The sequence below is a fragment of the Podarcis pityusensis genome, assembly GCF_964106645.2.
Source record: "Podarcis pityusensis genome assembly, chromosome: 2".
In the NCBI taxonomy this organism is placed as follows: domain Eukaryota; kingdom Metazoa; phylum Chordata; class Lepidosauria; order Squamata; family Lacertidae; genus Podarcis; species Podarcis pityusensis.
In genome coordinates, this window is record NC_138029.1 from 7,348,755 (window position 1) to 7,370,728 (window position 21,974).

The 21,974-nt window shown below is 45.7% G+C and overlaps 2 protein-coding genes across 11 annotated transcripts in view; one reads left to right on the top strand and one right to left on the bottom strand.

Annotated features, from left to right (window-relative positions):
• Window positions 1-21,974, top strand: part of LOC308470975 (retinol dehydrogenase 7-like) — a 267,166-nt gene that overhangs the window by 66,351 nt on the left and 178,841 nt on the right. The window lies entirely within an intron of this gene.
• Window positions 1,449-20,543, bottom strand: NACA (nascent polypeptide associated complex subunit alpha). 10 transcript variants are annotated; one of them, XM_080994373.1, is made up of 11 exons: window positions 20,390-20,543; window positions 18,692-18,763; window positions 15,867-15,983; window positions 13,460-13,540; window positions 8,965-12,390; window positions 6,557-6,642; window positions 5,329-5,406; window positions 4,538-4,684; window positions 4,142-4,270; window positions 2,565-2,687; window positions 1,449-1,570 (listed from the first exon to the last, which is right to left on the bottom strand). In XM_080994373.1, exons 2-11 carry the CDS (start codon window positions 18,759-18,761, stop codon window positions 1,556-1,558), a joined length of 4,272 nt encoding a protein of 1,423 aa, XP_080850499.1. In that variant the 5' UTR covers window positions 18,762-18,763; window positions 20,390-20,543; the 3' UTR covers window positions 1,449-1,555. The 10 variants fall into 10 exon arrangements, with proteins under 10 accessions (XP_080850499.1, XP_080850497.1, XP_080850502.1 ...); XM_080994371.1 differs by having other exon boundaries at window positions 15,867-15,998; XM_080994376.1 differs by having other exon boundaries at window positions 8,965-11,736; window positions 15,867-15,998; window positions 20,390-20,542.

A 21,974-nucleotide genomic window follows, 5' to 3' on the forward strand; every position in this document is an offset into this window, starting at 1 on the left:
TTTTTTAATCAGAAGCAGCCTTGAGAGATTGGAATCCTGAGAAGAAAAGCTGGGGGCATGAGCTTCACCCTTTCCTCTCCCAAATGTTTTCCCTCTAGGGCAGGGCAGCCCAATTTTTCGTTCCAGGTGGGTCACAAGTGTACTTTGACATGGAACCTGTGGGCCACACATTGCCTTGTTGCACAGGGGAGAGCAAGCCCAAAATGTGATGCCCTCCCTGCCCTCCCAAAGTAATATGCCAGTTTTGGGAAGGAGGCAAGAAGCTCTGGCTGAGCCCTAGAGCCCTCTGCCACCTTCTTCCCAAAGCTGGGAAAGCACTAACCACGCTTTGGGAAGGAGGCAGGACCACCACTCCAGGACCCTGACAGAGCCCTCATGTCTTTGAGACAAATACTGGACCCTGTTCTAGGGAATATTTCCTAAAACTTCACTTTCCACCAGTTAATTCTGCACAAATAGAAAAGAAGGGGAAAAACCAGGCAGTGTTTACACAGTAGTGCTAGGCACCAACCTTCCTAACAAAACAAGTATTTTGAACATGCAGTTATTGTACTGTTTGTAATGTAATGGGTCTGTGCCTGTGAACTTTGGATGTACATTAATAAGCAGTGATAAGTGATGGCAGGATCCCAAATATGAGATAGCATTTGCTAAGGGGATTACACCAACCAAAACCTCTCACACAGTGGCAGAAGTCGTTCTCTGGGATCAATGAAACAGAACAGACTGTTCTTTCCAGTGTTACTCAATTTTCCCCAGCACGAGTGCCTGAATAAACTGTTTAAAACAGGCAATTTCTAAACTACAAACACTAGAGCTAAGAATAAGCGTCAACTCTTCAGAGCCAGGAAACAGAACAACACATACTGTATCTCTAAAGGAGCATTATTATCAATCTCTTAGTTTTCTGATATCCCAGCGGTTCAGGCAACTTTAATTAGTAGAATCTTTTCAGTAAATAGGCAAAAGTACCGTATTTTTCGCCCTATAGGACGCACTTTTCCCCCCCCAAAAAATGAAGGGGAAATGTGTGTGCGTCCTATGGGGCGAATGCAGGCTTCAGGAAGCTATCCGCTAGCCGTGGGAGACGCAGCTCTCCCACAGCTAGCGGAGAGCTTGCCGGCACCCATAAGCTTGGGGCGCGCTGAGCTCAGCACGCCCCAAGCTTCAGGCTTCGTGCAGTCCTCCGCTAGCCGTGGGAGAGCCGCGCGACTTTGCGCAGCTCTCCCACGGCTTGCGGATAGCAGCTTGTTCTGGGGGCTGGGGTCAGGCACCTGGGGGGGAAATAAATCCCCCCCCTTTATTCCCCCCCCAAAAAACTAGGTGCGTCTTATGGGGCGAAAAATACGGTAATGGGAGCATGCTGGCACCAGGATCATAAACCACAACTAATTGTTTCAGTTTGAGTAATTGAATGTGTTGTTGACAACTAAGAAAAAGATGTGTGAAACCTTTGAAACCACAACTTTTATTAATTGATAGAAATAGTACAAATTTAATTCAGCTGCAATTTACTCTCCTCTGAAACAACCAAAAAGTTCCCCTTCCTGGGTGGCTACATCGTCAACTCCTGGGGGAAAAAACAGAAAAAAAGAGAATTAGAAACTCTGTTTTCCCATAGGTGATGGGATGTGGAAGTGCTGGGTTATTGGGTATTTTACCAGTGGGAAACTGGCCGACTGTTCATCTATCCTGCACAGCCAGATGACCTTGGGGGGCTATTGTTATGGCTGCCTGAGATTTAAGATGGAGAGGATGCAGAACACAGCAGGCGTAACTCTAGCAGCAAGATAAAGTAATCAGATGAGGACAGGCAAAAAAGTGCCTGGTTCCCAAGTAGTTGCCTAGGATATAACATTGAGAACTGATGCATTTATGTTCCCAAAGGACAGACAAATCTGCACTAGATGTTTCAAGTGGTTTCCACTGAGAAGATTCGTCCTCCCTCCTGGAACCTTGGGAACTGCATTTCTGTGAAGAAGCCAACTGACACCAACCAGACACTTCTCAGAAATTTTGCAAAGCTAAACCATGGCAGTTAAACCTGTTTGTAGGGTATATCTGATACATCTGATCTTACACACTAGAGCAGTTTTGTGTACAGTACCCACTGACCCACACATGCCTATAAGCAGTTGCTGATGTTACATTGTTCAACATACATATACCCTGCTCAAGATCACAATAAAGAAATATCACTGGAAAAACCGTTTCATAGTAAATGCAATCTATAAATCCAGTTGTCCGAGGCACACTGTTGCAAACGAATCTTAGTAAATATTAAGCTATGTTTAGATATACTTGAAAACATAGGTGTTAAAATGCATTGTGTTGCATTTGACTTTTCCAGACATCCTTTCAATGCTGAGAGGTAGTTAAATGTTATAGTCACTGATGAAAAGCAGCTGCAGTGGGGCAAGAGATAGAAAACAGTGCATTTCCAAGAAATGGATTAATCTGGTGGTGAAGTGATGACATAAAATGGCCATGAACTTTTTGCCATCTGTTCTCCAGGCTCTGGGTCCATGGGCCCTGTGATAAATGTCACTCAAGCAGGAACTTACCATAATAGCGTTTACAATATCGTTACTGTTGTTCTTCAGGGCACGAACGGCTTTTGCTCGGGAAACATTCGCTTGGGACATCACTAATTCGATGTCTTTCACCTCGACACCAGTCTCGTCAACCTGGATGGGGAAAGATAATGTCTCAGGACAGTTGTTCAAGCCCTTTTCTGCCAAGTCGGAGAGAAATGGCATGGATCCTTAAAAAGTTAAGGATCCATTCAACCTAAGGTTTACAAAAGCCACGAGGTAAAGCAGGCACAGGGAACCCCAAATTATTGTTAAAGAGTCCCTGGTAAACTTGAAAAACTCACCTGCTCTTTCAAATAGAAAGGAAGAATAGATTGAAACAGACAGGCAAGTGAGTGTGCTCTCTACATATGCTTAGAACTCTAACCCCACAGCTGGATTTGGGCTCTGTGTCTGCCCACACCAAAGAGCCAATAAAACGCAAGCCTGGAATGGTAATGAATTTCTTTTGACAACTGCCCCTGCCTGTTAGGCAGCTAAATGTATGCCAGTTCATTCCACAAGAGGAAGTTTTCTAAGTCCAGTGCAAGTACAATTATAGTCACTGGTATTCTGTGTAAGACATTCATGATCATTAATAGAATGTTTGTATCAAAAATGCATCCTCAGTGCCCATGTCACTCCTGCTACCTGCCAATATCTGTGAGAAGAGAGCAGCTGGCTCTATTATTTCTGTAAGTGACACCAATTACAATAGTTTGGGGGCAGGAGAACCTAAGCAGATTGCTCATTGGGAATAAGATCAAGTTCCCCTCCCCAAATTCAAACAGGAAGCTGGGATGATGGTAAACAAGAGACTGGGTGCATGACAACTCTCCATGACTGCAGCAGGTAAGAAAAAGTTGGGTGTGTGCACTGGTTTCACACTAGCCTGGTTTGCATATAATGCTGAATTATGGTTTATTAATCCATGGCTTAGCATAATGAGCAACAGTTTATCAACCCATGGCTTAGCATAATGTGAGAACTCTGTCCACTATAAGCAAACCATAATCTGAAGCCACAGTTTATTGTTGGGTTACGGCATTATGCGGGAACTTACAATTATGCCTTAACCATGGATGGTCTGGCCACTCCATCCCAAACAAAGGCACAAATCAAGAAGAGCTGGAAAACAAACAGACCTTTGGAGAAACAAATCATGGCTTGGAGTTTTGTGTGTTGAAGGCCACTGAGGCACTTGTAGGCATTTTAAAAGGAGGAGAAAACTTCAATGAAATATGCAATCTGTTTGGTATGCACCTGCGGATACGAAGGAAGCTGAAAGCTCACAAGACGAAGGCAGGGTGTTGGTTGGTTAGTGCAGGCTGACCAATAGGGGCACTAAGAATAATGAGACCACATGGAGCACTGAGCTTTACCCTTCACACCCACCTGAAGAACCATACTCTCCCCACACGTCAGAAATCAAGAAACTCCTGATGAGCAGGAGAAGCTCTTCCTGTCTCATTCACCAAGGCAGACATTAAAAAGACCAACAGCTCTGAGTTGGCCGTGAGTGCCAGTTTCAAGGCTGAAATTACTTATTCAGAAAGTATGTGGCATACCTCTTCCTCTTCACTCTCCTCTTGTACAGTGGGAGTCTGTGTGTTTTCCTGAATGTTTGAAACGGCTTCTCCTTGCACTTTGAATTTCTCTGCAGCAGCCAGCTGTGCTTGCTGTGAGAGATCTTCAATCTGTTAGAGATGGGTGAGAAAGAGAGAGGTCAGTGAGGCTGTTGCAACTGAAGTAAGTAAGCAAGCAACACAGAACAGAATGGAGGCCTCTGCAAGCACTACTGACAAGAACGACCAGCATTTCCAGATATAGACCCCCCCGCTTCCCACTCCAGTTTTAGAACTCTTCTCCCATTCCAGTGGCAGAGAAACTACATAGTGCAACTGTCCTGTTCTTCAAATTGCAAGGCCCCAAAGTCTAACTAGACATTCCTGAGCTTAGCTTACCTTTGCTTCACCGAATACTATATAGGTATCTGATGCAGGACTTTTGTAGACATCGGGCTTGGTGATGACAAACAGGATGTTCTTGGATTTCCGGATTGTAACCCTGGTTACACCTGTGACTTGACGAAGGCCAAGCTTAGACATTGCCTTAAAAGCAAAGGAGAAATAATTTTTTGGGTGGGTGGGTGGGGGAAGCAGCTACTGAGTATAAGAGCTAAACTAGTCACGGCAAGAACCTGGCTCTTTGGTTTATAGAAAGTCTTTCTAACGGTGCTAAAGCTACTCCACTAGTGCAGCAGGCATTTTTTCCTCATTTGATTAACAAAACAAAAAAACCTTTCCCCAAAAGCAAAACCAGAACTAGTGTCCATTCCTAGCTGTGTCACTAACTCATACAGAATACTTACTCAAAATAAAACCAACAACCAAAAAACCCAACCAATTACTTTGTGTGTTTGGGGGATGCACGTTTGTTTTTGTAGTTTATGAACAGGGTTGGGAGAAAAGCCTAGAGGAATGGGCCCATGCCTAACTATGTAGTTTCCCTTGAGTTATTTCTCTCCTCCTTCGCTGCTTCTGTGAATGAAGGATAACATTTCAGAGAAAGAACAAATAGGCACATAGATCAATCCCTTTTGCTGGCTGCAATAAAATAGGTTCTGGAAGAACATCCCAAGGAGTATGCTAAAATGATTATAGGTAAGTAATTGGGGATAAAATGTTTGAGTAGCTATTGCCTCCCCAGGCTGAATCAGCAAAACACCAGTCATTTCCAATCATCTTCATTTTACCTTCCGTGCTTTCTTTTCACTCCGACTCTGTTTTGCTTTGCTAACTGGTTCTTCATCTATTTCAGCTGCTGCTGCAAGCTGCAAATAAAAAGACCCAAAATGGAGTTAAAGGGATGCCCAGCAGAAAGTCCCCCTCCCCAAATACATTTTCTGACTGCAGATTTATTGTGCCCTCTTTCTACAATGGAAACGAGAGAACAGATTTATATGCACATGCCCATCTACCCTACCAGTCCTCTAAATCCAAGCAGGGAGGGCCAGGTATTTGCAAAGCATGCCAAAGAAATCACTCCACTCCCATGTACTAGCATAAATTCATATACTGAAGTACATTATCTATGTGCCAAGTTAGGACCACAAGAGCACACAGAAAGGTGTTCCTTGTGGTTGTCCCATGATGTTAGAATTCTCTTCCCCTGGAGACTCACCAACCAAAGCCTATGTGCCTTACAGAAGCAATCTTAACTGATGACCAGATATAGAATAACATTCAAAAACCACAGTAGAGTAACATTGCAAATAAAACAGTGCTAAGTAGTGAGCAAGCTTTGGCACTCTTCACAATTGTTATTCAACTTGGATTAAACAAAACCAAAAGGCTTACTATCCAGAGAAAAGGCTGGAACAACAGAAAAACCCAAAGATCTCACAGCAATGGCTGTTCTCCATATTTTGAAAATAAGTCCAGCATAATTCAGTAATTGCTTCCTTTTATATTTTAAAAATACAAAGGAATAGTCCTTGCTGTTTCTATGTCCCAGTAGGACCTGAAATGTTTTGCTCTTACAATGCCCTTCAATCCATCATAAGATGTTACAAACTGTAGACTTTGCGAGCTTTTTCACCACAGCAACTTTCCTCTTGCCTTTCACTATTTCAATTATAATCCAGATTGAATAAAAATTACGGAGAATTGTAAAAAGTGTACATTTAACAATACTTGCTGTTTGTTATTCTTGTGTAATTTGCTTCTTTGTTTGCATTTCAAACTTGGGATTTTAAACAAAGAATTTCAGACTGTACTCACTACCTACTGGTCAGAAGGCAAACCATCCTAGGACAAGGATGCTTGTTAAAGTATGTGTGGCTGAACAAAGCACACACAGTAAATTGTGTGTTAAGCATCCTGGTGTGTGGTTTTTTGCACATTGGCAGCTCTTCAACGTCACAGGTTTTGTGGCCCTGCCCCGGATGCCAATTAAATGCAGCCCAGTTATTTGCTTCTCACCTCTGTCCGATGTGTTGTGGCATGCGTAGGGTCATGTTCTTCAAGTTCTGGCACTGACTCATCGCTGTCAGATTCTGTTCCAGACCCTGCAAATACAAATGTGTGCAATCCTTTTTTTTCCATTTTGGCTTCAGCTGGGTGTGGCAGAGAAGCCCAGGGGAAACATGAAAGGCTTTGCCAACTTGATCATGCAGATTTTATCTCCCTTTTATTGTGATAATGCACATCAAGAAACTCATACCAATCCAGAAAAGTCACAATTATCTAGTGGCAGAGGCATTTATTCCCAATACAGGTAGCAAAGCAAACGACACAGAAAGAATGCAACCTACAGACAAATGACTTTGGAATGGAAGTGCTTTATGTTATCATTTTTTAAAAAATGTTTAACAGGCCATTGTATTTTAATATTTTGTTGGAAGCTGCCCAGAGTGGCTGGGGAAGATGGGCAGGGTATAAATAATAAATTATTATTATTATTGGCTATAATATTTGTAGCAATAGAGGTGCTTTGAGCTTTGCTCAGCCTGGGCTTCAAGACAGTGCATATAAAACACTAGCTCTTTCAAAGATTAATTCAGGTCACTGCCTTCAGATATTACTACTAGAAATAGGTCTGTGTGTATGGGAAAAGGTGAGGCAAAAAGACTTTTTTAAAGTTTTAAGAGTTTCAGCTAAAAACAAATATCTGGGAAAGTGTGGGTATTCTAGGCATGCTAATATTAGTTGTAGTGTATGAAGAGAAAAGTTCCTGGGGGAAGGATCTTGCTTGCATTTTTAGGATTGAGATACCACTTCTACATGTAGGAGAATTGGCAGCTGAGCTCTGGCTTAATTCAATGGTTTGAGATTAGGAATGTGTTCCAGACTTGCATACTCTCTGCAGTTATGTCTTTCCCTTCCATGATTTGTGATTATGTCTTAATTGGGCTATCTCTAAGTAGGGTTAGTCAGGATAGTTATGAGATGATGGGTCTTTATAGTGTGCTGGGTGTCATGACAAACTGTAGTTATTGCAAAACATGGAAAGGAAGTAGAATGCCCAATGGGGGGAGGGGAGGGAGGTGGAAGTTGAGGAGCCCATAGCACATTTCCAATGACTCAATTTAACTTTGGTAATTCCTCGGCTTTTTAAAATAACAAAACAACACAGATTTTAAAAGCTCAGTTCTGAAATAGTGGCCTGGATATGCTTCACCTCAAGAACCTAGAATGAAGTTCACCGCTGTCTTTTCGAATGATACCCACCCTTGTCCTTTTAGGACTAAGTGACTGTGATGTAAATGGGAGGGGAAAAATGACTGACCAACAATTGTGAAAGTAACAAAATATATCTATAGAACACATTTCCTAGAACAAGTACAACTATTTTCTCACTTGCCAATGAACTCAGCTAATTCTAGTTTATGTAATACTCTAGCATCTTTCCCAATACAGTGAACCTCAGTTTTTGAACGTTTCGGAAGCCAAACACCGAAAACCCAGAAGTGAATGCTTTCATTTTCGAATGCGCCTCAGAAGTCGAATGGCTTCTGCAGCGTGTTTTTCCATTTTTACCATTCACTTTGCTGACACCCCTTTGATTTTTGAACATTTCGAAAGTTGAATGGACTTCTGGAACGGATTACGTTTGAAAACAGAGGTTCCACTGTACTTGCATATGCACCAGACCACACTGGTAGCTAGGCAAAGCCTCACTTATTCTTGAATTTAGGCAGATGTTTGATTTTAACAAATAGCATGCATCTTGTTTAATATGTCTTTAATAGAGAACTACTGCCAACATACTGCCATCTGTGTAACCCCACCCCCCAGTGCAAGTACAAATACAGACAAAGCACAACTGAAGTGAATAGTGGACACTGCAATTTCTTCCAGAGTCTGGATAAAACATTACACAAGAGTTGGCAACACATGCTAAATCTATGAACATCCCACTTAAAGCACTTTTAATTAACAAGATGTACTAGATGTCCAATCACAAGCCAAGTACTAGGATTGGAGACAGAGGACTGCTACAGTGCTACAGAAAACAAAGCTGTGATTAGGGTTTCTAGGTTAGTGCTATTCCAGAAATACCAGCCAAGGCAACACTGATGTCACACCCTCAATAAGACATTCACAACATGCTGAGCATGTGAAGTGACTCTCTCATTTGTGCCGTACATTCCTGTGCACAAGTCTCGATTCCAACACGAAAGGAGTTTTCAATTGGCTCTGACCACAACTGGTTACAGCTCAGCTTGGACTTACTTTGGCTTCACTTCTAAATACTACTTTTCTAGACTAACAAACAAAGCAAGGAGCCCAAGGGAGGAAACTTGGGACCCCTTGCCCATACAGACAGGTTAGTATTCAGTGAGCAGTCTGTGATATCCATGCACACAGCAAACCAAGGAGGCAAATACCCTTATCATTCTTCAGGACAGGCTGTTTGGCAGGAGGAGGAAGAGGAGCAGGAGGAGCAGTTGCTGGGGCCTCAGCAAGGGCCACAGCTTGTTTGGGAGAGAAATCCACCAGGATTGGCTGCAGAGGTTGCTCCCCAGCAGGCACCTCTGGAGGGATCAAAGGCGGCAACTCGTCGTCTTCAATGACAGCAGAGACAGGGGTGGGGGGTTTGGGTGGCACTTCAGACGCTAGACCAGATGCAGGTGAAACTGGTGATGGCTTAGGAAGCACAGCAGAGGGAGTTAGCTTTTTTACAGGGGAAGTAGGAGGTGGCACAGGGGAAGCAGGCTGAGTGAGACTGCTTGTAGCTGTGGCAGAAACAGAAAGATCAGCAGGTGCAAAAGGCAAAGGTATTGTTTTTGGTGGAGGTGCCTTATCCCCAGCAGAGCTGACAGGGACCTGAGACACATCCAAGGGCAAGGCAGCAGAGCCAAAAGGGACAGCAGAGGCAAGGGTCACCAGAGAAAGAGGGGTAGGAGTACTTGGGGTGGCAGAGGATGTAGAAGCAGCCAGTGGGGAAGTGGTGGCCACAGTGCCAGGAGCAGAGACAACAGGTGACACTGGGGAGGCTCCTGAGCCAGAAGCAGAAACAACGGGAGACTTAGGGGAAGCAGTGGGGGTCACAGTTACAGAGGAGTCTACAGAAGGGCCTTTGGGGCCAGCTGCAGAAGTTACAGGGAGAACTGGAGGGGCCACTGAGGGAGCTGTTGAGGGTACAGGGCTAGAGGCAGGCACACCTGGGGATACAGGGGGAACTAAGGGCTCAGGTGCAGCTGCCAAAGGAGAAGCAGGCTTTGCAACAGGCACTACGGGTGCCAAAGGGGTCTGAGCAGGCACTGTTGGGGCCACAAGAGGAGTTACAGGGGCAGGTGTAGGACCAGAAGGAGGCCCTGCTGGGGCCGCAGGGCCAGGTGTAGGTGTCAAAGGAGATGCAGGTTTTTCAGGAGGCACTGGCTTAGAAACAAGCCCTGCTGGGCCCACAGGAGGTGCCAGAGGAGGAGCCACAGGCTGGGATGAAGGAGAAGGTTTCACTGCTGAGCCTGTGGGGGCCAGTGGCTTAGGAAGGGTCTCTGCTGGGGAAACAGGCCCAGAAGTAGGTGACAAAGGTGAAGTAGGTTTCACAGGTGGCACTGCAGGTGGCACTGGCTTAGAAGCAACCCCTTCTGGTACTGCAGGATGTGCGAAAGACCCAGATGGGGGCACCAAAGGAGGAACCACAGGTCCAGAAGCAGGTTTCAGAGGTGGCCCTGTGGAGGGAAGTGGTCTAGGAGGGACCACTGCTGGGGCCACAGGTCCAGAAGTAGGGCTCAAAGGACTAGATGCAGGCCCTGCTGGGGTGACAGGACTAGATACAGGCCCTTCTGCTGGGGCCATAGGAACCGGCCCTGCTGAGGCCAAGGGAAAGGAAGCAAGAACCCCAGGAACAGAGACAGGTGCCAGAAGAGGAGCCATGGGATGAAAAGCCAAAGGGCAAGAAGCAGTAGATGCCATAGGTGGAACTGTAGGTGCCACTTGTTTGGATGTAGGTACTTTTGCAACCACAGGAGGGGTTATGGAGTCAGAAACAGGTGCCAAAGGAGGAGGCACAGCTTCGGCAAGAGGTGCCCCAGGTTTAGGGGGAGGTCCTCCTGGGGCCACAGAGCTAGAAGCAGAAACCGAAGGGGAATCGGGTTTCACAGGTGGCACTGCAGATGCCAATGATCTAGGAAGAGACCCTGCTGGGGCCACAGGTCCAGGAGGGGGTGCCGAAGGACTAGAAGCAGGCCCTGCTATGGTTAAAGGACCAGGTGCAGGTGCTGATGGAGGTGGTGGTTTCACAGCCAGCACTGCAAGTGCTTGTGGCTTAGAAGCAATGTCTGATGCAACTATAGGAGGAGTTGCACATCCAGAAGGAGGTGGCAAAGGAGGAGCCATGGGACTAGAGGCAGATGCCCCTGGAGTCATAGGGCCAGGAGGAGGAGCCACAGGATCAGAAGTTGGTGGCAAAGGAGAAGCTGCGGGTGCCAGTGGTTGAGGAACGACTCCTACTGGAGCATCAGAAGATATAGGTCCTGAAGCAGTAGCCAAAGGAGGAGTCACAGGACTAGAAGCAGGCCCCGCTGGGGTTACAGCGGCAGAAGGAGGAGCCAGAACAGGGGCCACAGGCTGAGAAACAGGCAGAGCTGAGGTTAGAGGGCCAGAAGTAGGTGCAGGAGATTCACGTTTCACTGTTGGTACTGCAGGTGCCAACAGAATAGGAGCAGGTACTCCTTGTGACACTGGAGGGGAAACAGAACCAGAAACAGGTGCCAAAACAGGAGTCACAGACTTAGAAACAGGTGATACGGGACAAGAAGCAGAGCCCACTAGGGCCACAGGGCCAGAAACAGGTGCTGAAGCAGAAGCAGGTTTCACAGATGGCCCTGCAGGTAGCAGGGGTGCATGAGCAGGCCCTGCTGGAGCCACAAACGCAGGGCTAGAAACAGGTGCCAAAACAGGAGCCGCAGGCCCAGAAGCAGGTTTCACAGGTGGCCCTGCAGGTATCAGTTGTCTAGGAGCAAGCACTGCTGGGGACAAAGGAGGGGCACCAGGGCACACCACAGAAGCCAAGGGGCAGGAAGCAGGTGCTGCAGGGCCAACTATAGGTGCCAAAGGAGGAATCACAGGGTGGCAAGCAGATCCCACAGGTGGCCCTGGGGGTGCCACAGGACTAGATGCTGGCACTGGAGAGGCTGCAGAGCCTTGAGTAGTCACTGCAAGGGGTAGAGGAGAAAGAGGTGCTGTAACAGAATTATTGGGTCTAGAAGGAGAAGCAGGCGATATCATAGTGCTATGAGGCTTTGGGACTGTGGGACTGACAGGAGAGCTGAGAGGAACTGTGCTTGATACAACAGGGAGAACAGTGGGTCCAAGGACCAGAGGAGGAGAAACAGGAGCAACTGGGAGAATGAAGGGAGCTGGAATAGGACACGATGGCACCTGAGGAACTGGGCCTGCAGATGTTGCCAGTGGTGGGCTCACAGGGGTAGCTGGATGAGCTGAACTAAGAGACCCAGAGGAAATTATTGAGACTGGGGCAGAAGCTGCAGGCCCTACTGCAATGCTGGGAGACAAGGAGCTAACTTTTTGTGCAGTGTCAGCCAGATCCGGAGGCTTCAGGGGAGAGGAAGGAATCTGGGTCACCACAGCTGGGACACTAGGAGGCAAGGCTGAGCCAGGAGAGACTGACATTGGGAAGGGGGAGGAAGGAGGAGCCACAAAGGAGAAAAGCTGCCCAGGTGAGGCAGCAAGGTCAGTAGGTGCTAGTGGAGTACTGGAAGGACAGAGTCCAGCAAGGGGAGAGTTAGCATCATGGGATGAAGAGGGAGGGTGGGCAGCGCTAGATACAGAGGAGCCGGAAACAGCAGCTAAAGGAGAGAAAAAGTGAATCAATGATGAAAACATGGAGAAGAAAAAATGAATTATCTACAGCCACCCACATGGAAATGCATCTCAGTTACCTGTGAGGTAGAAATTGCTGAAGCCGCTGTCAGAAAAAAGTATCACAGTGTTTGTATGCCCCACCCCATCAACCAAGGCTCTTTGTATGATGCCAATATTCCGCTGGAGGACATGTGCAGGATCAAGTCTTTTGAAAACATGTGACAGTGCACAGGCAAGCCCGACATACTTGTCACCACTCTCATTGGATGACTCACTACATATCCAACTCTATTATCCAGATATCTGGTTGGGCACCCTCAACACATGCTATCAATAGAAACTCAATTATAGAGGAGAAAACATCTAGTTCAAGAAACAAGTTGCAAAGTCTTACAAGTGCTGACATTTAACCTTCCATGTTGTGTCTGGGTACACAGATTTGAAAAGGACAATATACCAGTCTGCTGCCGCTTGAAAACTGCTTTGTAGTACATGTTCCATTTAAATGGCAATGACTCCTATATGACCCAAGTTAATCTGGTTGCAGAAATGAAGCTTGGGAACATGGTTTTTCACCTACCCTGAGGTTAGGCCAATGTATAAGCAGGGGCGATCAAAGCAAGATCTTCACACAAGTCGCATGTAATTTCAAGGTGTAGCCACTGGCATCCCAGGAACCACAAAATGCCAGTATTCTTTGAAACAGATACTGAGACAGCAATGCAAGGTATCACAGAACCTTTCACACCAATTCTGTGTGCCTTGTCAACAGCAAACACCCACAGAAAAAAAATCAAACCCTCCCTCTGGTAATCTAGATGGCAGATCAGTCCATAATACATTTCCTTACATTGCTAACTCCAGAGAGAAGTTTGTATTCTACACAGTAACTTGTATATGATCTATGTCAGCTGAAGAGCGAAGAATAGAACTCAGAAGTGTGACTTTAACTACTTTAACCAAGTCTTTTTTTGCTAAATACTATGGTTAATGTAACTGCATCAACACAACACAGCAAAATGTTGTTAAGGAGACATACATAGGGACTAATACCTGGTGCTGGAATAGGAAGCTGAGAAAAACAGGCTGCAGGTGCTTCAGAAGCACCAGCAAAAGGGTTTGGAGTGGCAGGAGCTAAATGAGCAAGAGCAATAGGTTATTAACGACAAACCAATAAGCTTGGGGCTAGAACCATCTAGAAGGTTCTATTCTCTTGGCTTAGTCAAAATGACAAATTAAGTCTACTGGGAACTGCCTATCCCTGAACTAAGATGCCTTCAACTTCAGGCTTGGCATAATTCAAACCTAATTGGGACATGCAAGCTACAACTTACACAGCTAGCATCCACCCAAACTTTTAAAGCATGAGTTACTCAGTGATGTTTCCTCAAAGCATTAAATGGTGGATTAACTAATCTTAAATTATTTGTGTGGCCTGAGAGTAGCTGCATTAGGAATGTCTGCAAGTCTACTCTGATGAGCAGAAACTGCTTTAAATGAAGCCAGAAGCACACCGCTCAGTGAGATCATGCAGGGAAGAGGAGCCCAGCACATGTTATATTAATGTTGACTGCATGGGACAGACGTCCGCTATCACATGCAACTTAAGCAGAAGGATCTTAGAATTCCAGAAACAGGAATTTAAGAGCTACTTCCGTAACACTGGGATTGACCTTCATAAGGGCAGTAAAAAACAAAATGGCTATAAAACAACGTGATAAAAGATTCTGAGGGGATCAAGGGTCCCTTTTTTGTACTCATCAGCTAGACTAGCAGATGAGTAAAAAATGCTGAGAGAATTCCCTCAAATCATGGGCTGCATCACTTCATAGCAGGACTGGGACAACCAGAATTCAAGGCACAGATTTAGCGGAAAGGTGATGTAAATGCCAGATTGAGTAAGTGCTCAGACTACACTAACACCAATTCACTACTTCAAGATTTTCCTTATTTCCAAGCTTTCCAGTAAGAATGCTAGAAGCCTGAGTTCAATGAGCGAGCTGGCTTCAATAATCATAACTGTCTCTCATGAATGAGTTACTAAATAGTCCTTAACTGTAGATTCTAGGTCATGTTTCTACTAAGCAGATGAAGAAAAGAAGGCAAAGGAATCACTATATAATTTGTGTTGGTCACTGAACTTTAAATAGTCGCTTGTCTAGAGCTACCCACTGCTGTGCATCAGTTCTTGGGAAAATAAGTATACAATGGGAGAGCAAAATAATGGAATGAAGATTCTCTCTCTCTCACCCCCCCCCAAAAAAAAGTTAAACAAGGAAGGGGCAAGAACTACATGTAACCAGAAAGTTACAAGATTCATGCTAAGAAAGCTGAACCATTTCTTAAAATTAAACTATGACATTTTAGATAAAACATGATCTAGCCTAAAAGAGTACCATCAAAGTGCAGGCATTCAAACTAATAGTCATTCTAAAGGATGGCGTTTAACCCAGGGGTAGGCAACCTAAGGCCCGGGGGCCGGATGCGGCCCAATTGCCTTCTCAATCCGGCCCACGGACAATTCAGGAATCAGCATGTTTTTATATGAGTAGAATGTGTGCTTTTATTTAAAATGCATCTCTGGGTTATTTGTAGGGCATAGGAATTCGTTCATTCCCCCCCCCCCCCAAATATATCCAGCCCACCACATGGTCTGAGGGACGGTGGACCGGCCCACGGCTGAAAAAGGTTGCTGACCCTTGGTTCAACCTTTATGGTGGCTCACCACCCCCATCCCGCAAAAAAGCAGTAATAAATCATTGTCAGCATCTGAAACTTGGAATCACTGAGATATGACATTTCCCCCAGGTCTACTGTAAATTATATACCACAAGTAGTACACCCAGGGACATCACAAGCAAACCATAGAAACTCCTTCTTAGGAAGACCTGCATACCATACTTAACAGCTATTAACTCTTGCAGTAGTGTATTTAATCAGCAGAAATGTATGTTTCAAGTATCTACATTTACTTATTTCTTTCACCAGCAGGAAACAAGATCTCAGCTTAAATAAAGCTAGCAGTTCTGGAGCCCTGATACAGTGGTGCCCCGCAAGACGAATGCCTCGCAAGACGGAAAACCCGCTAGATGAAAGGGTTTTCCGTTTTTCGATGCGCTTCGCAGGACGAATTTCCCTATGGGCTTGCTTCGCAAGACGAAAATGTCTTGCGAGTCTTGAGATTTTTTTCCGCTCCCCCCCCCCCTTTTCCTAAGCTGCTAATAGCCTTTTAGCAGCTAAGCCTTTAATAGCCGCTAAACCGCTAATAGCGCTAATCCGCTAATAGGGTTGCTTCGCAAGACGAAAAAACTGCTAGACGAAGACACTCGCGGAATGGATTAATTTCGTCTTGCGAGGCACCACTGTACATTATAGGGGTTTTTTAAAATAAAAAAATTCATTTTAAAAATTAAAATGAAGTGATTTCAATCCCATCTTGCTGTTTTAACTTGAAACCTACCTGATGGCTCCAGAGCAGTCCCAGCCTGAGAACCCTTGCCTGCCACCTCAGGATTCTTGGTGGCAACTGGTTTGGACTCCTCAGTTGTCTGCATCACTTCCATGGGGACCCCAGGAACTGGGGGTAGAGTTACTGAAATAGTGTCAACTGTTCAGATACCACTCAGGAAACCCAACAGTCTGCACATGCCTCATGAGGTGATTAGCAATCAGTAGCATCCAAAATTGGGGAAAGATGTCAGTTATCCTCAGCAGCCCAGAGACAAATGGCACCAGGACTAACAAAAACCTTAATGTATGAAGCATTATAAGGATAATCTACTCCGGAGAGGAAACTGGCAATTTAAGTTACGTTTCCTAGCCATCATGAGGATTTGGTGTCATCACTCTGACAGTCGTAACTCAGCTGACATCAGCTTCTTGAATATGAGTACTGATGTATCAAAAGCCGATCTGGGCCAAGTTTACTGCGTCACAGTGGTCATGCATGCAACCACTTCATAATGGGATAAAACGGATGGAAGTCAGTTCAGGTTTTTGTTTTTTTAATGTAGCTACCACTAGCAGAGGAAGCAGTTAAAAACCTTCCCTGTTTGTATCACATTAGTAGCCAGTGCCTTTGAGGGCAGAAGGGCATATTCATGCACCAGACTGTGGTAAATATGAACAAGAATGGATGATGTACTGGATTTAGAACTAGTTGTATCAGTTCTTCTGTCTCCTCCTATCTTGCTTCTACATTCAGTGTGGGTGGCTCTGGAAAAGCTGCTGTGCATCTTCTTTGCCACTTCTTACATCCAAGAACCAGCAGCAAAGCTTGACTGGAGCAAAGCAAAATCTATTTGCTGTGCCCCAATAATCTCCTCACAGAATTCTGTCTAGTGTGTCACACATTTTGCCAATATCAACACTGGCACTTACAGCCACCTCTTCTCTGCAACACAGGTGCCTTGGCATAACTCTCTAATGGGCCAGAATAAAAGCTTAAAACCAGTGTAGACTTTGCTAAGATTTGGTAGGCCATTCAACACCACGACATCCACAATATGGACAGGCAGACATTTTCTGTTTGCTTCAGAGTAAAACTGTTCCATTCTATACAGCTCCATTTATTTATTCAACCGAACGTGTGTGTTTCCTCCCTGTCTAAGAGAAACTCTCACACCCCTTGGACAGAAGTCATTGCATTTACCAGTCATGCAGTGTACAGCATCCCCATGCATAGGTGTGTGTATAGGAGAGACCCAGTCACAAAGTCATGCAGTGTTCCCTAAGCGGCAAGGCGGAAATGTAGCATACAAGGAGACCTGGTTCTCTGCTAACCAGCATCCATGATACCTTCAAGACAGATAACTGGAGACACAATACACAGGGAAGGTTTAGAGTTAGCATGTCCCAAGTAAGAAGGATGCACGTGCGCACAAACACACATTTCAGAATACAATTTTTAAATGCAGTATCAGCTGAAAATTCTACTCCACTAGAATGACGCACTTTCACAGCCAACACATCCATCAGCTGTGTTATTGCCAAGTTCAGGATGCTTGGTAAATGCCAAATTATGTTGTAATCTTTTGGCTTGCAGTCACAAAACGATGATTCCCTGCTCTGTGCTTAAGATAGGCAGTGTTAGTGAGTGGATTAGAAAGTTATCCACTTGACATCTAGTAGGTTTCAAATAAACAGATTAAAATTCCTTCTAGTCTGAGGTCCCCATTTCAGTCACATCAGAGTCACCACCTCTCCAACCTTAAACAGTGGTCACCACCAATTTGCAAAAAGAAACATGTGTCACAAAGTAATGATGGATGATCATAAGCTTAACAGCCCAATTCCCAACTGTCTCACACAGGTTTAGAAATATGAAGAGGTTGTATCCTTTGGATCTTACTAAGCCACCTGCCTCCTTCTTCCTGAAGAATTCTTACACATCAACCCATTTGTTAACGTGGAAGCATGATTGGGAAACAAACCATGTACGGATCCTTTAAAACACACAGTTTACTCCAGCACAAAAGGCCAAAAAGAAGAAAACCTTCCCAAGTCATTAAGCAAGTATCTAGAATTTGACCTAGGTTAAGATCCTCATTTCTCTAATGTTTCCTCTAGTAATCACCCAATGTTAGCATACACACAAAAATCAGAAGCTGTTGTTAGTAGTTTTAACATTTTGTAGTCTAAAAACCTTCAAAATGTGGTGGGATAGCAGTGTTTATCCAGCTTGTGATTCACGTCAAGCATGCTACTGCCATGTTCCAGAGAGAGACCATGCAACTCATCCAACGTGGAGGAGACTAAACGTGGTAAGAGCACAAGAGGACAATTTCAAAGTATTTATCTCAATTTCTTCAAAGTCATGATAACGTTTATATGGCAAGTTCCAAGTATTTTCCACACATTGTCTCATTAATCCTTACAGCGACATTGTAAGGGCAGCCAGGATTATTATCCCCATACTGCAGATGGGGGGCTGAAGTTTAGAGATATAGTATCTCAGATATTGGCTTTTCGAAGGCTACACAGAAAGCTCATGGCAGGTGTAAGACTCAAACCAAGCTTTTTAAAGTGCAACTTACACATGACCTCTTTTACCATGCATTTCTATGCATGTCTACTCAAATGAAGCCCTACTGAGTTCAATAGGACTTATTCCCTGGTAAATGTGCAAGACTGCAGTCCTAGACTCTTAGCCACACTGCCACAATAGCCCTCAATTATTTGCAAGTTCTACCCTTCACAAATGGTTTTACCTGCTTTGTTAAACTGGCTGACTGGACGAGTTTCAGGATTCTTTCTGAAAGTGTATTAGTCATCCAAGGCACTAACCTGTCTCAGCATGAGGCTGTGGCAGCTCATGTTCTGTTGCTGGAACAGTTTCTGTGGCTTCACCAGGCATTTCTGGGAGAAGGGAAGTAAAATTCAGTCAATTTTTCTACAGAATTAGTGTAAATCATTACAGGGTATCTAACCAAAATCTTGCTTCTCTACAATCAGAATATCATGGTAAGCTGCATATGAACAAATTGAATCACTTCCTAGAGAATGAACACTGCTGCCAAGCACAATTTGTTCTAGGTAGTCACACAGACAAAAAAAACATGCATTTAAAAACTTTTGTCTGTCAAATTGCTTAACTTTCACCAGCCCCGATTTCTGTACTAAATGCATAGAAAACCATATCCACTGAAGGACTATTGATACAACTGCAGGAGATCTGCCCAACTTCTGTATCCATAATCAACTTTCATCCCTGAATGTTTACCAATGGGTTAAAAGCTTTTATTCCCTTCTACCCTCACCTAACCAAGTTGTATTGCAAGCAAGATTGGCATTATTACTATCAGCCATGATACCTAAATTAACCATCCATGTTCAATGGCAGCATCGCAGACTATGGTGAGAAACAGAAAAGGCCTGTAGGATCCCCCCCCCCCAAAAGATCTGGTTGGCTACTGTTGGAAAAAGAGCACAGCCTTAGGTAGGCCTTTGGTCTGATCCAGCAAGGCACCTACAGTGGTACCTCTGGATGCGAACGGGATCCGTTCCGGAGCCCCGTTCGCATCCTGAAGCAAATGTAACATGTGACTGTGCGTGTTGCCGCTTCTGCGCATGACATCATTTTGAGCGTCTGCGCATGCGGCGAAACCCGGAAGTAATGCGCTCTGTTACTTCCGGGTCGCCGCGGAGCGCAACCCGAAAATATTCATCCCGAAGCTACTTCAACCCAAGGTATGACTGTATTTGCTTTGCTACAACTCCACCCTACAACCGTCATGTACCCAAACTATGGATATGTACAGCGAGATCTTCCATTCACTCTCATGCGGGAGCTTCCTTACCCGTGCACTTCCTCCTTGACAGGCATAATACTCATCCCAACAGAAATAGTTTAAGTGAACGGCGGGACAAACCTCAGCTCCCTTCATTTCACCAGGCGCTTAAGCCTGTGCCCCAACACGCACAGCCACCAACCCACTCAATGCCAACCTTCCTGGAACCTCCTGCACAGCAACTACCCTTCTTGGAGGAGCGCTATGAGAGCACCCCCTCTGAGCGGAAGGCCGGAGCCCCGCTGCCCCCGCTGCCAAGAGTGACACCCCTTTGCAAGTGGGGAGGGGGGTGGCCAGGCGGCAGGTGCGGCCCAGGGTCCTCCAGGCGTCGACCTCCAAGCTCCACGGGTGAGGGTCGAGTCCAAGCGGGGCGGGTGGAGAGCCGGGTCTCCCTCCCAAATGCCTTTCCGTCCCCCTCGGCTCTCCCTCCCAGTGTTCCTTCCCTTCAGGGCCTCCTGCCCCCGTCGGCCTACGAGCGGAAGGCCTTTCCCGAAGGCCCGCCGAGGCCCTACAACTCGGGCGCAGCGGCCTATTCGCGGAACCGTCGCTCGGCCCCGGAGCCCTGCGCTCGACCCGCCCGCCAACGCCGCATCTTTCTCCGCCTCGAGCCCCTACGCTTCGGGAGCTTCCCGCCTGCCCTGTCAGGGGGCTCGCTGAGGAGGATGGCGGCGGATGCAAACGGGGGGGAACTTACTGTACAGGACGAGCCGGGCGCAAGATGGAGGCAGAAAGAGAGCGAGAGGAGGAGGGAGGGCGACTTCCGGTCTGAGCAGGAATGGCTTCCGGGTCCCCGCGGGGCTGCCCCATGCGCTGTTCTATGGTTCCATGCGCTCCTCTCGCTGCTGCTTTTGCTTCCTTCCAGCCCTGCTCTGCCTTTAGCAAAAGCTGCAGTAAACACGAGCGCAAAGCCCTGCAATAATTCGCTGCCAGAAAGCAGGATATTCCAGCGCGGTGATCCTCAAGCTGTACTGAAAATAGCCCCACTTGTTTTGCGCGGCACACGGAAAGGGGAAGGGAACCGCAATTGACGATCGGACGAGACTTTTAAGAATGTGCTTTTGGGCTTGCTTTCCCCTCCTTCCTCCGCTTCCATTCTCTTCGTGTGTCGTTGCCGTTTTGGATTGTGATCTTCAGGGCAGAGAACTTCTTTTGTGTTTTGGCTAAGCTGCGCTGCGAGCTATTTTGACTAAAACGGCACCATTTAAATGCTGAAAATAATTAAAATAATAGACTAACCATGTTTCATGGGCCACTGATGTGCTGTAGTAGGACTCTGCAGGTTTGCGTGGGTATAGCCGGGGGGGGGGGCAGCTGCTCCCCAAATCAATAAAAATCAACTAATAAAAATTATTTTTTTAAAGAAATACATTGGGGGTTTTCGCTGTAAGCCATATTCCCGAATACTTCAACTTCTTCTCAGTTGTCAACCCACTGACCATCAGCAAATCTGAGCAGAAAATGAGGAAGGCGGTGGAGTCTTCCTTGGAGCCAGAGAGACCCTCAGGAAGGGGGAGAAGGCCGATGTCATAGGACAGCTGGAGAGATGTAAAATGGAGCCAGGCAGAGGTGTAGTGGTTGGAGGGCTGGACTAGGAGGACCTGGGAGAGCAGAGTTCGAATCCGCACTCAGCCATGCAGCTCCCTGGTGGACCTTGGGCCAGCCTAGCCATTGGGGGCCGGGAGAACCATGAAGGTCTCCTTGAGCTCCTGGGAGGAAAGTGGGCTCGGAATGTCATAATAAATGATAAGAGGGGAGAGAAAAGGGGAAGACGGGGGAAGTGTGTGGAGGAGCTGAGCTCTCTGGAGAAGACTAGCTGGGTCAATTTCCAGAGGGCCAAGGCTGTGCAGGGGACCCCAGAACTCACACTCTGCCCCCAGGAAACCAAGAGAAAGGGAAGGAATCCTACTTACAGTCTGCACATTTCTTCCAGGAAAAATTCCCACCCTCCTCTCTAAACTAGCTAACTATCTAAAATGCCCACTCAAGCCTAACTCTGACCCCACCCCACCCCAGCCCTATGCCTACCCCTAACCCTACCCCTACACCTAACCATAAGTACTCCTCTATGTACAAAATAAATACAAATTATATACAAAATAGGCACAAATGAAAAATAAAGAACAAAAAATAAAAATATTAAAATAAAGAACAATAAAATAAAAATATTAAAATAAAGAACAATAAAATAAAAAATAAAAGAATAAAATAATATCAATCAAATCAAATAAATCAAATAAAAGTAACGAATGAAATAAAAGTCAAAATGAGAAAATAACAAT

What these genes read in the sequence shown, in the direction of transcription:
- NACA (XM_080994371.1), bottom strand. Translation starts at nt 18,761, where the DNA reads ATGCCTGGTGAAGCCACAGAAACTGTTCCAGCAACAGAACATGAGCTG. An exon ending in GACTGCTCTGGAGCCATCAG is followed by an intron (nt 13,541 to 15,866) that starts GTAGGTTTCAAG and finishes TTGCTCATTTAG; the next exon opens with CTCCTGCCACTCCAAACCCT. An exon ending in GCTTCCTATTCCAGCACCAG is followed by an intron (nt 12,391 to 13,459) that starts GTATTAGTCCCT and finishes TCTCTCCTTTAG; the next exon opens with CTGCTGTTTCCGGCTCCTCT.